This window comes from Cyanistes caeruleus, chromosome 3 (genome assembly GCF_971803275.1).
Source record: "Cyanistes caeruleus chromosome 3, bCyaCae1.hap1.1, whole genome shotgun sequence".
In the NCBI taxonomy this organism is placed as follows: Eukaryota; Metazoa; Chordata; class Aves; order Passeriformes; family Paridae; genus Cyanistes; species Cyanistes caeruleus.
Genome location: NC_141703.1, coordinates 80,917,728 through 80,931,677, shown reverse-complemented (window position 1 = coordinate 80,931,677; position 13,950 = coordinate 80,917,728). Strand labels below are relative to the sequence as shown.

General features: G+C 37.9%; 1 protein-coding gene across 2 annotated transcripts in view; it reads left to right on the top strand.

Moving 5' to 3' along the window:
• TMEM135 (transmembrane protein 135) overlaps nt 1-13,950 on the top strand; it is a 157,794-nt gene that overhangs the window by 58,162 nt on the left and 85,682 nt on the right. For both annotated transcript variants that reach the window (XM_086882185.1, XM_086882186.1), the window contains exon 5: nt 10,793-10,858. In XM_086882185.1, coding sequence (XP_086738311.1) covers nt 10,793-10,858 — 66 coding nt within the window. The remainder of the gene's footprint in view (nt 1-10,792; nt 10,859-13,950) is intronic.

The following is a 13,950-nucleotide window of genomic DNA, read 5'->3' as shown; positions in this document are numbered from 1 at the left end:
TTTCATAAATATGACTACAACTATTGGTGTGTTTAAAACTTCTGTGAAATACAGGTTATCAGTTCTTACATTGGCTTTTCTCTGATGCTCCTCACCTGCAGTCTGTAAATATTTCACAGTCTCTTAAAATTTATTCTCATGAGTCAACTCTTAAGTGGCAAATATGGTAGCTATTTTTTGCATGAGAAGTAGAGTAATAAAATTATTTATTTGGATTGTGTTCAAAAAGTATTCAATAACTGGCTGTGATTCATTGTTAGAAAACTGAGGCATTTGTCCTTGACTACTTCCAAATTTCTTTGGTTAAATTTTTTACCATATTGGAATAGTAATTGTTCTGTATGTTCTCAAGGCAATATATGGAAATAGCTAAGTCAGTATTCTTTATATTCTTTCAGGAGGTAAGTGAGAAAAGTATTATTCCTCTCTTGGATAAGGAATTACCATGGTAGTACCATCAGGAGCAGATTATTAGGATCTCCTGATTGAGGATCTTCCACTCTTGGGAAAGAAGACCACACTACCTTTTTACAGAAGAGCCCTCTGTGGTTTGGTTGTCTTGGCTGGTGCCAGATAACGAAAACAAAAGCTAGAATCTGGCCCTCTTTTGTGCGCTCTTGTACACACTTGTTTTACCAGTAATCTCATTGTGTTTCGTTGTGATTTGCCTCACAAATTTTAGAGAGGGAGAGGGGTTTTACAGACCTGGAATTGATTGCCATGTAGCTTCATCTGCTTCGCTTACCACTGTCTGTAGCAACCATCTGAATTTTGGTGAAAGTCTTATATCCCCTGAGACAACCCACACATGAAAGTAGAAATCAAGTCCCATGTTTCTTGAGTTAGAGTAGGTTACACTTTTTTCCCTATACAAAACCATTATTGTTAGAGTGGCAAAGTTAATTGGCAGCAATTACCAAATCATTGTACACCAGGCAAGAATATTTGATAGCACTGAAGTGAATTCACTACAGTAATTTTGGTGGCTGCAGTGCTGTCAAGCAGTTCTGACTGGAAGTCTCTCTGGGTCTAATGTGTTTCAGGATATGGAGATTGTAGCCAACTTCATGTCAGGTGGCTTGAGTCCGAGTCTGGCTCATGCCTTGATATTTAAGGGCATTTTACTAGTTCAGCTTGCTAGAGGTGCTTTCTTCTACTTGATATTTGCTGTTTGTCCTCTGGTCTTGTGACGGGGCTGGATGTAGTAATTCATCCATTGCAGGGTCAGGCCAGCTACTTCCCTTCGAGGCCTTCCCTTTCCACAAAGGCCTTCCCTTTGTGGAAAGCATTCAAGAGCAAGAAGGAGGTGTATCCATCTGGCATGACAGAGAAACAGAAAGTGAAGTGCTCTGGACTTAGGCTAGACGTGGGTAGATCCTACAGATTTGTACATTTAGAACTCTTTAGCTACAAAATTAGAGGTGGTGAGTTCTCATACCTTTTGTTTGAGCAGATTTGACAGATTTTACTGCTATTCACTGTTGTAATATGTTGTGCATAATGCAGCAGGGCTTCTCTCAACAGCCTCAATACTGCAAGTAGACATGGCTCTTCTGATAGTGTATGTGAAGGAGAAGTGTGGCTTCCTCCTGAGATTAGACTTGTGGTAAAAGTTTCCTGCTTTTCACAAAAAGAGAAAGCAGCATGCACGCATGCTTTGCTATGGGTCTTGTACTGCTTGGCAGAGAAGGGTGATTCTTAGATGCTGGAGGGACTGTTGTGTCAATTTTGAGGAAAAATTCTTGGGAAGAAGAATTCTTGCTCATTCAGTTTGTCTGAAATGGCTGCGCTTGCAAACTTGGAGTATTGTGCAGCCCATAAGTGAGGGTTTCTATTACTCATGGCTGAAGCAAGAACAACTTTCTTGACAACAGGAAGCATTTGACCAGTGCTTCCTCCAGCTGTCAAAATATTGTTCTAAGCAACGGATTTTTTAGCATATAATATATGGCTTTCTAAATTTTCTTGCTGATTATTTTGTATTAAGTGTTTTCAATCACAATCAGCATCTGATTTAGATAATTGTTTTTATAGATAAGAGCATGTGATAAAATAAATCACTATTTTTTTGTTAGGTCATCACCAGAATAGATATATTCATCCTCAAAAGCAATTTACCTGTTGTCTACCGCTAGCAGAACTTTTCTAGGCAGAGTAGGGAGGCATTTTTATAAGCTGCCCCAAAAATGAAGTTGTGTTAACCTGTGTGTTCTGTTTCTAATAAGTTCTGAAAGATTGTGTGACATATACATGTTTAAACACAGAGTTTGGGAAGTGAGTTAAGTGTCTCATTCAAAGTCGATGTAATCTATGGTACTGTTTACACCATGGTCATGATAAATTACTGTTTTTTTGGATTAGATTCATATTAGTTTAGCACATAACACTGTGAGTAAATCACAATACATAGAAACAAACCAATTGCTACAAAGAAATTTTTGTTCCATTTGCAAATACAGAGAGCTACTACTTAAAATTGCTACCAGTGGGAAATGTAAAAGGTGAGGTAATCCCCTAAAGAAAAAGGGCCCTGGTTGTGAAACACATTAAATGTAAATCTTGTAAAACTTGTAGGGAATGTACTAAAGTACTGAATTGAACCCGCTCAGAGTTCACGCTAACGAGAAATTCTGGTCAATGAAGGCAGATAAAGGAATTGTAAATGACTGTTTAAATTAGTCTGGAATTGCAGAACATGTGCTTGGATAATATGAAAGAAAGCTGTCTAAATATGCAGCTCTCATTAATTTACCAGTCACAGTGAATGTCTGTTACAAGACCCAAGGCTGCTGGAATACCTTGCTGGTGTTTAAATCTCTGCCATTTTTCAGGGGTTAGAGTGGAGTGGAGAAGAGAGATCAAGGATCTTTCGATTTTCCTCTCTGTTGTCCCAATAACTCACCAAAGAACTACAGGTGGACCATGAAAACTCACCTCAGTCTTTTTTAACTTGTTTGGCAGAAGAGTTTGGCTTCACTTATTTATAACAGCTTGGGAATGAATTCTACAGAAGCATCGTTGTTCCTGTTGCCATGTGACACACCCTGTCTTCTCGACTGTTTGCTTTCTTTCACCAGTGCTCTTAAGATGAGGAGGGTGAGGGGCTACTAAATCACAGCAAAGAGTCAGAATGGATGGACAGGCAAAGATGTGGTAATAAGTGTAGGATGATCAACAAGGCCAGGTGTAAGATGCTGCACCTGGGTTGGGGCAATCCCAAGCACAAATACAGATTTATTGGAGAATGGATTGAGAGCAGCCCTGGAGAGAGGAATTTGGTGCTGTTGGTGGGTGAGAAGCTCAGCATGACCTGGGAACATCAACTTAACAGCCCAGAAAGCTGGCCTCATCCTAGGCTGCATCTGAAGCAGTGTGGGCAGCAGGATGAGGGAGGGGATTCTGCCCCTCTACTCAGCTCTCATGAGACCCTGCCTGGAGTGCTGTGTCCAGCTATGGAGTCCCCAACATAAAAAGGACATGGACCTGTTTGAGCATTTCTACAGAGTTGGTGAGAGGGCTGAAGCACTCCCTTATGAAGACAGACTGGGAGAGTTGTGGTTGTTCAGCCTGGAGAAGATTTCAGGGAGACTTCACTGCAACCTTTCAGTACTTGAGGTGGACTTAAAGATGGGTCCAAACATTTTAGAAGTGTGGTGACAGGACTGGGGTCAATGGTTTTAAACTCTTGAAAGAGGGCAGGTTTAGATTATATGCAAGAAAGAAATTCTTTCCTGTGAGGGTGGTGAGGCACTGGAACAGTTTGTCCTGAGATGTGGCTGCTTCATCCCATGGAAGTCTTCAAGGCCATGTTAAATGTGGCTTTGAGCAACCTGGTCCAGTGGAAAAGGCCTCTGCCCATGTCAGGGCACTTGGACTAGAGGGTCTTAAAAGGTCCTGTCCAACCCAAGCCATTCAATGATTGTGTATGGTGTTGGAGTTCATTACAGCTCTGGACTCACTGCAGTGTTGCCCTTTTATCCTGAAAACTTGGTGACTACATGAAGCCTTGTCAGACTGGATGTTTCTGCATGTTGTTTCTTCAGCAGCCTTTGGCCGGGCAGCAGCAAAGTTCTCCATGGATCAGTTTCAAATGGGATAGAGGGAGATGGAGCATGATAGTGCTCCTTCTCACCATTTTGGAGCTGGGAATCTGAAGATTGCACTGCCCCTAAATCCTGGGAGGGTCACTAACTATACAAACAAATGTGCTTGTATATTCCTGGTCTGGCCAGTCTGGTCTTTCTGGCAGCATTACTAATCAAAATCAGGTTTGATAGTTATCATTGCTTTCTGCAGGCTGGCTTGCAGCTGTTTGCTGTCCTTCTGCTGTGTGATTGGAAAGAAGGAAGGTTTTAGTTGGCTTCAGTGGATCATTTCTCAGATGAAGAGTCTCTGCCCCATGATGGTGGGACAGGCTTGTTTGGACCTTCTTTCTCTAGCATTTCTGTCAAGGCAGAGGAGATTAAACGTCCTATTTCTCCAGTTTCCCATGCTGGCTGCTGGCCTGGTTTGTGGATAATTCAGTTCATGAGTATTATACTGCTGGGTTTATTTATTTATTTTTTTTTCCTCTGGCTTCCTGAAACTTAGTTAATTGCAATGTTGAGCCCTTCAATCCTTTGTGCAGACAAAACTAGAAAAAGGTGAAAGCCAGTTACAGGCTGGGACCAGGAATCCCAATGTAAATACCAAACATTTTTTTGTGAGGGGGTTGGGAGGAAGGAAAGGGAGAAAAACAGGTAGAGGAGAAGTCAGGAGAAGAAAAGCAATTATCATGATCTTGGCAAATGTTACAAATACCACAACTGCAGACTACTGGGTTCAGATTAAGATAAATACATATAAATGCTTTTATTTCATGCTCTTAGTAGCATATATTGTGTGGTTATTACCATGCTTGGTTTATTTGTTGAGCATTGCGTTTTGTAATTTTAAAGCTCTTTGTGGAGAGGCTGAGGTTCCTGAGCAGGACTGCAGCAGGGAGAAACATCAGGATAATTTAGTTAGGTAGAGGATAAAGGTAAATTAGTCCATAAGGTAGTCTATTAACACTGAAAGTGCACATTTAGATCAATGAGCAAATGGAATTTGTAAATGCAATAGAAGTTACACTGAACTGTGTAATTTTGTGTGAATTTGAATCTATGTTTACATGACAAATCTGCAAGTGCTCTCAGGAATGAACAAGACAACTCAAAAAAAGTTACTATACTGTTAGTTTTGTTAGTTTTAATATTGATTTATTTATGCTATATTAGTGATGTATTTTTCACATCTCCAAATGTCTAGTTAGGGAATCAACATGTTTATTATTTAAGAAAGAAGAACATTTCCATACAGTGCTTTTTCTTATAAGATACATGACCAGATATGTGCTTTGTTTGCACAAATGTTGGGTAAGTAACCGGAGGGGGAAGGGAGATCAAATACTGTGGGCTGCAAAGGTGGGTGTTTGGTGTAACACGTTTGGAAAGCTAAACCTGGAAAAAAATTAGAGACGTGTTGGCAAATGGATACAAGGCTTTCATAAACTCTGTAAAATATGCTTTATCTTGGGGTTTAAATTGTTTAGACTTTAGAGAGTTCACAGTTAAGTTAGAAATTACCTGATCTATTAATGGGTGGCTAGAAAGAGCTTGTATCTCGCAGATGTCAAATACAGGCTAATCTACTCATTGTACAAATAAGGTTCCAATAGTTCAGTAATGAAGACAGAGACATTCAGTCATTCAACAAAGTAAAAGGTGGAGGTATATGGAATTCACATCTGTACAATGGAATTAATTGAACTTTTTATGATTTTTCAGAGAATAGAAATTTGCATACCTGTTCTTTTAAAAGCTTCCGTTCAGCTTCAGTGTTGTATTTTAGCATTTAAAAAATATTATAAATCTATAAAGTATATAGAATGGCAACGCATTCTATTTGGTATTGTGGTAATTTCATCAAAAGTAACAGTAATTAAGCTTCCCAGTTAAATCTGTCTTCTTGAGTGAGGTTTAAATGCAGACAGTTGCTTTACATTTGAGTTTTTGTGGACAGAGTTCAGGAAAAATATTCAGAAACTTCTGTGTTTTTCTAGTTATTATTGCTTCTGAATCTCATCACATTTTTTTTTTCTAGCACTTTTTTGTTTTCAAAACTTGGGTGATGGTTAGCTAATTAGTGCTTTAACAATAGTTCATATATAATCAAGTTGATTGTTGTTAATGATTTCAGATAGACTGTCAAAACCCTTTTTCATGTAATTTGCTTTTCACAAAGAAGCACAAATTTTACAGGCCAGAGCTGTCAACTAGCTATTGTATCCAAGATCAGCAAACCTTAGAGGAGTTGGAAAAATGTCTTTTGTGGTATTCCATCTTTATTTATTGTTATAAACGATTTGCACCATTTTAATTTTAATTCAATTGATTTTTTTTTTCTGCTTGGTTTTGGGTTTTTTAATGCACATCTAGAAGTAGGTGCCAAAAATTGTCAGGTGATTAAAAAGTGTGCATTTCTAAGTTCATTAACTTGTGTGATCAATCTCTTCAGTCTCACATTTGAAGTTTTAACATTGGTAAAACAGTAACTATTCTGATGAAGTATTATGTGAGACCATTTTACTTTTGTGAATACCTAGAAAATTCAAGACATCTGGAATCTAATGCAATGTTTCTCTTTCTGTTTTTCCTACCATTTCCATCAATAATGCACAATTATCCTCCACTTTAGTTCTGGTTCATACAAGTGGGTTTTTTTTGTTTTTTTTTGTTTTTTAACCCACTTGCAAAGAATTTGATCAGAAGCAACTGCTTTGTTGGAGTGGGAACAGTTGGTCATCTTTGTCTGGAGATGACATTAGAGCTTGCACAGCGTTACAGAGTGGTAGCATACGTTGGGCTGCCATTTCACCTCACATATAATGTAACACACTACACATTCTTTATAATGAGAACAATTTTAGGATTCAGTAACAATCATCTTGGCAACACATTTATTTCACACTGAGATCACTAAAACCATGTGTTGACATGGTTTGCTTTCTTACGAACCTCTGACTCCCATGGCATTCAGAGTGAATTGAATGCAAATAAATCTCAAGTTTTTACAGCTTTCTAAAATATCTGCTTATATTGTAATATTTAGTGAAAACCAGTTAAAAATTAACTAAATTCCTAGTCAGCAGTTTCTTTGAGGATAGTATTATAATTTCTTAAATTTCTTAAATGGACAGTTATGCCTAGTTTGATTTGTGACAGAGCAATACTCTGCATATTTTTAGCAGATTTAATACAATGAAATAAACTTGCCATTTCAATATACTTAATATCTTTTAGAACATTATTTAAAATTAAGTCCTTTGAACTCAAATATCTTTAATAGACTTAGTACTGAAGCAAGTACTAAGTACTAATATATGGAAATATTTTGCAGCATGAATATTGACTGTTATTATACTAGTAACTTCCATAGATTTCAAGTTACATACCTAGAATATGTCAGGCAAGATGTGTTCAATACACTGGATTTTTAGTCAAAGTAGATTTGATGTCCTGTAGGGATCCTTTTGCTCTCAGCAAGATATTATCATAAATAGAATTTTAGAAAGTATATGAGGTGTGCAAGAATATTGCTGTTTTTATATTGCTGTTGTGGTTCTTCATGCAGCCTTTTTTTTCCTCTGTTCTTTATGGAGCATTAAGTATGATGGAGTTTGTCTCTATCATTCAAAAAAAAAAAAAAATAAAATGCAGTCCATGTATATTTTGACTTTCTCCACCCTTAGGCTTATTCTTCCATATCCAACATGTGCAGCTTGAATGCTGGCAGGATGTTCTGTGTTTTTGGGTTTCCTTGTGTCTTGGCTTGTCACAGCTAGAAACTGAATGATAGCCTTCCACTTGACTGGGACAAAGCATTTCCACTGCTTAGAGAGAATTTGAGAAATTGGGCTGTGTTTCTTTGGAAAGCAGAAGGAATTTACAGGTCATCCGTAAATTGCATTTTTTTTGTGGGCTTGTCACTTAAAACATTGTTGTGAAATGCTGAAACAGGTTAATCACATAGGTTGTGAGACCTCCAGTCTTTGAGATGCTGAAAATGAGCCTAGACAAGCTGGTTCAAGGGAACCTGAGCAGGACCAGACAGAATCATAGAATTGTTTAGTTTGAAAAATGCCCCTAAGGTCATAAGAGTCTATCCATTAACCCAGCACTCTCAAGTCCTCCGCTAAACCATGTCTCAACTGCCACATAAACACATTTTTAAATACCTCCAAGGATGGTGACTCAAAGTCTTCCTAGGGTAGCCTGTGTCCAAGTGCTTTAGAACCCTTTTCAGGGAGAAACTTTACCTAATAACCAATCTAAACCCCTCCCCTAGTGCAACTTCTTGTCCTTGTTTGTTACCTGGGAGAAGAGACTGACCCTCACCTGGTTAAAACCTCCTTTCAGGCAGTTGAAGAGAGGGATAAGGTCCCCACTGAGCTGCCGTTTCCCCAGGCTAAACACCCTCAGCTCTTTAAGCTGCTCCTCATAAGACTTGTGCTCCAGAGCCTTTCCCAGGGCTGCTGTACATCCTTGGATATGTTTCAGTACAATTCTGTTTGTTTCTGCATTTGCAGGGTGTAAGGAAAAAAGACAGAAGTTGAAGACAGTGTGAAACTTGGAAAAAACAGAAGTGTTACAGATAAATTTATGTTTTAAGACTGGCAAAAGTTTGCTAGCTGATTACTTTTATCATTAGTGTGTGTGATGTTATAGCCCTGTGAAGGTGTTAAAAAACTCTGAATGGTTATATCATGGTCTTCTTTCTTGTAAGACATTGCCTTACACTAATTTCCGCATGTTCACACCTAGTTTGCTTTGTCAAAAGAATGCAGACCTGAACTGTTTCTGCCAGTGTCCACCTCCTTCACCTTGAGGCTTGCACCAACAGTAAGCTTGGTCTGGCCACTGTTTTGAAAGATGAACTTCTTTAAGCTTCCTCTTGGATTTTGCATGCCAAAATCCCCAACAACCCGTTCTCCTGCCTTGTCATTGTCAGTCAATGGCTATAGGTGGCCTCATCCCCACCATGCAGTTTGTGCAGGAAGCTGTGTTTTTAGTGCTAATCTTCTTAGTGAAGGGTGGTCCACCAGGACATCTGTGATGTTGTGTTTGCTATTGCTGTGATTTTTCCTTGTTTCTGAATGGTTGTGACATCTAGCATTAATGAGTTGAGTGCAAGTGTACTAAGAGAAATCTCTTACTAGTAGATGTGAAAAGAAAGTCACACACACCAGTGGTTTTCAAAAGAAGCAAAAGCAGCTTAGCTGTATTGACAGAATGCTCAATTTGGTTGAAACATCCCTAAAAACGTTGGTGAAAGAAGCCAATTTTGTGAAATACAAAAGGTTGTATGAGGTTCAGTTCATCTCTCAGAGAAGAAAGGTTCAAAAGGGAAATCACAGTGGAGCACTGTCCTGCATCCTTGTGGGTGTAAATTAAGCAATAGATTTTGCAGCCCAATGCTCTGGAGTGCACACATTCATTTACAGGTGTGTGGGGAGAACGTAAGGTAATTAAAGCATCTTTTATTAAGTTATTTTCTGCAGAAAAGTATTTAGGATAGACTAAACCCCACTTAATCTGTCTCTAGGGAAGGCTGAGGAATTAATCCCAAGAGATGTCTTTGATGTCACATTTATTGAGATTTAGCTGTCTTAAGGTAGTGGTAGTGGGAACCCAGCAAGTCATGCAATCATGGAAGCACTGAGATGCTTTTTTTTAAAAATCACTGTTTAGACAGATGATCAATTACTTCAAACTACTTTTATTTATAATCTTTCTAAATGTGGTTGTTTTGTTGATTTTTGTTTTTTTCACACAGCTTGCTAACTACTCCTTAACATAGATCTTTAAATGTCAGGGTACGTTTTTAATTAGAACCAGATATTAAAACCATGTTTTTACAGTTGAAATTGAAACCACCTTCACTGTTTGCTATGGAAATGAGTTTTTAAAACAAATCTGTTCATGTGTTTGCTGATGTGCCAATCTGTGAATTTATGTAACTTGCCAATTTTTTCATGCCTTTTTCCAACCATCTTGTAGAAAGGTGGGTGGTACAGAGCATATTACAGTCTGTATTAAGCCAGGAGCCTATATCTGTATCAGAAGTATGCGCCAGTTGTCTCACTGGATTAAAGAAAGGATGGGGCAACTAACACAGAAAGATATTCAACCTAATTAAGGATTTCCCCAAATTTGTGTTCCCTGGGATTTGCACATGACACTATTGTGTTTTGTAATCCCACCATTACTGAGAGTTAAGAGTGGCTCAGGTGCTTTTAGGAAAAGTGCTGCATCATACTGTTTTTTCATATTCATTTGTATATTTAAGTGTGTATTATTAAACAGCAATTTTTAAAGTAAGTTTCATGAGTTGTGAAATACCATATAGCTGTTTTTTCCATAGTACCCCACTTTTACCTCACAACTTCTGGAGGACACTTGTCTGAGGCTGAGCATCTCTGACCTGCTCAGTGAGTCTTCTGGAACAGCTGTGTTGTTGCCTGAGAGATCATGTACTGCTTAAATGGTTACTTAGGCTGACCAAAATCCTCAATACATCTCACCTTGCAGTAAACACTGGCCTAAACTCTGCTAAAGTTGTTCTAAAGGAGTTACTGGAGTAATTCAGTTGTAAAATAGGTGCCAGAAGGTAGCAGATAATATAAAAAAAAGTTACAAAAGTTGAGACAAATTGTCAAAAGTTTTGATGTCTGTTTTTAGTAATGAATTTGTCTGTTTGTTTGTTGATGCAGGCCACAGAAACATTGTTCCGAATGGCGGTTGCAAGAGGAGTTATCACACCTTTAAGACATGGAGAAGTAAGGCTAAATATATCTGTATTTTTTTGTTTCTTATTTATGTGTAATATAATGCTTTATTGACATAGTACTTTATAAATTCCTGGAAGTGATGCTGTCTTCAGGTAAGTGAAGAGAGCTGGCCTATATATAACTTGCATACCTATATTCCAGTATTCAGGAACTTAAATACTGCCCAGTCAGAAATGAAATATTTTTCAAAGAACGCTCTATTCTTCTCTTTGCTTCAATCATTTCTTAGCTGTATGATAGAAGTGGCTCAAGAGAGTCTTTCAGCTGCTTTGCTGAGGGGTGGGATCCAGTTTTTGGACTGAATTTTCTCTATTAAAGATTGTCAAATTTCAAGAAATTTGCAGGAGGTCAATATTTGTTACTGGGTAGCTGTGGAAAGGTTACTTCATCCTTTGTTCCTTTCTAGAAATAGTAACTTCATGTGATATACAAAGTACTAATACATTAGTTATTCCAAAGAGAATAAAAGTTTTTGAATATTATGTTGTTCATACATGCTTCTGTTTGTGGTAAACATTTTTTTTTCCTTCTTTGTATGGTTTTATAACTGGTAAACATGGTTTTGAACGTTGATGATTAAATATCTCCAATCTAAGTTAGTGCCATTTATACTTAGGTTGAATTTAATTTAAAAACTAAAATACTACAGTCAGTCATGACATTGGGAATGAGGAATGATCTGGGCATTGCCACAGCTGGATGCTACAGTGTGTGTGGTTTTTCAGTGTTAGAAACCTCGGTATTTTTTCATGGTAATATTATTTTGATCAAATTCCTAATAAGTTTGTGAAAAATTCTTAACAGAGGCACAGCGTTCAGTCTGGAATCTTGATCTATGCTATTAGTAATTTCTGAATCATGTTCGGTTGAGCCAGTTTACCTCACTGATAAAGGAGAAAAAATTTTACTTTTTTCTTCAGATATTCCTTCTGATCATTTATCAGTTAAACCACCTCAAAGGCTAGAGAGAACCAGAGGAGAAGCAGCAGCATAAGCGGTGAGAAGATGTAACAATGGTTAGCAAGAAAGGAAGTGCAAGAAAGTGAACTTCTTGATGGTGTATGGAGTACTTTTTCTGAGGTATTCCTGGGCCCTCAGTGGTAATGCAGTTAAGCTAGATAATTTATAGATAAAACATGTATTAATGGTCCAGAATTGGCTTTTTTGCGTAAGAAGGCAATGGGAAAAACAAGAAAATACCTTTCTTCCCTCTTGTATTTTTATTATTTATGCAGCAGAAAATGTTTTTGCTCAAGGGAGATATTTTCATTAAGTTTTAATTAAATTAATTTATTTAATCTGAAAATGAGAAATTCCATTATTCAAATGAAACTAATTTTTCCAGAAGCAACATGCAATTATCAAGTTGTACTAAAATTTTTTTTTTGCTCTTCCAAGAAATTTCTGGATATTTGCAGAGTGCATAAGTAGATAGTAGATAGGGAGACAGAAAAAAAATTGAATATGAACAGGAGTTGACTGTATTCTAGTTGATGAGTGTGAATTTGGCAGTGAAAATCAAAACAGAGAAACTTTTTAAGTGGAAATTTCAAAATACGACTGCAGCAGTCCAGATGAACAAGAGTGTTGTTCAACTTCCACATCAGAATTTAAAAATGTAATGCCATTTAAAATTTGAGAGAGGATAAAACTGTTCACTGTTAGAAGGCAAAAGTCATATCTGTTTGTTTTAAATTAATAAAAAAAGACATTATTCTGTCTGTACCACAGAACAAATTAATATGTAAACATTTCTTTGACAGAACAGGATGCATGAAAAGCTACCCATTTGATCCATTTGTCTTCAAGGGGATTTATAAGTGATAATATTGAATGTCCACTGGTGCAGTCTCTTTTATTACTCCTTTCAACAGTTTCTCATTTATTTAACCTAATGAAGCCTTTATGCATATAGGATTTTTATGTTTCTCATTTATTATCTTCTAAGAAATTGAAAAATGAGGTTGTACAGGTTTGGTCTTTCTACTTTTGCAATTGGTTTGTAAAACCACTCTTGAGAGTTTAGATAATTATGCTGTCAAAACAAATTATCAAAATTGGGTGCATAGTGCCAAGTATTATTTAACTGTGGAATATTAATCATAGCGGTTCCTGAAGAATCTTCTCAGCAGTTCTCTTGCTCCTGGGTGGGTTTAAGTGTAGTAGCACTTGTGGGAGGGAATCAAACCCAGAAGCGTAATTCATTCTCAGGATTCAATATGTTGTTGTTTATGTTAATTAGTTGTTCCTGTCAGTTATTTTGTTGTGGGGGTGGAGCATGAGGCAGAGTCTTATTCATTTCTGTTACCACTTCTAGCTGGTTCCCAAATAATCCAAAAATTGTGTGATTTCACCAAATCCCATGGCTGTGCTTCTGTCCAGAAATCTTAATATGCATTTCATTAATGATACAAGGCTGAGAGCTGGTGGTTGGCACAGCTGAGAACTGTGCATTTGGGGAGCCCAGACCTGGCACCACCTAGAGAGCATCTTCAGCTCTTTCTTCTGCTTCTGGTCTTCATGCAAGGGGCTCAGATCTGCTGCTATTAATTCTTCCAGACAGGTCTGCTGTCTCTGTGGGTGTGGGTTCTGGAGCAGCAGTGCTGTGGTTGAGGAAACAAGAGCAGCAACAGCCTGCTTGCTGAAATGAGTGAGAAGAGGAATACAAGGAGTCTTCTACTTCAGAACTGACTACACTTTCTGGTTCTTCATTTCCTGGAGCCCCCAAGGGAGAGCTGTAAGAAAGGGAGTAAGGGTTGGCAGCAGCAGGCTGTGAGGAGTTGCTAAGTGCCTGGCAGCAGGATGGGATACATTTGGCACAAGCTAAGATCAGTTCAGTGACTGTACACAGAGAGAGAGAGAGAGAGAGAGAACTTCCAAAATTTTACTGGAAATGACCAATTTTATTCACATTGCACTAGTGATGTACCAGAATGAGTGTGTCACATAGGATGTGTATATCCTGTGGAGATACTGAACAAGAAGGAGAGATCTGGTTAGGACAATGAGCTCACAGGGCTGATGTTCTCAGTCCCCTGTAGATGAGGGAAATGAATCCACATAGAGAAGCAGCAGGGGGA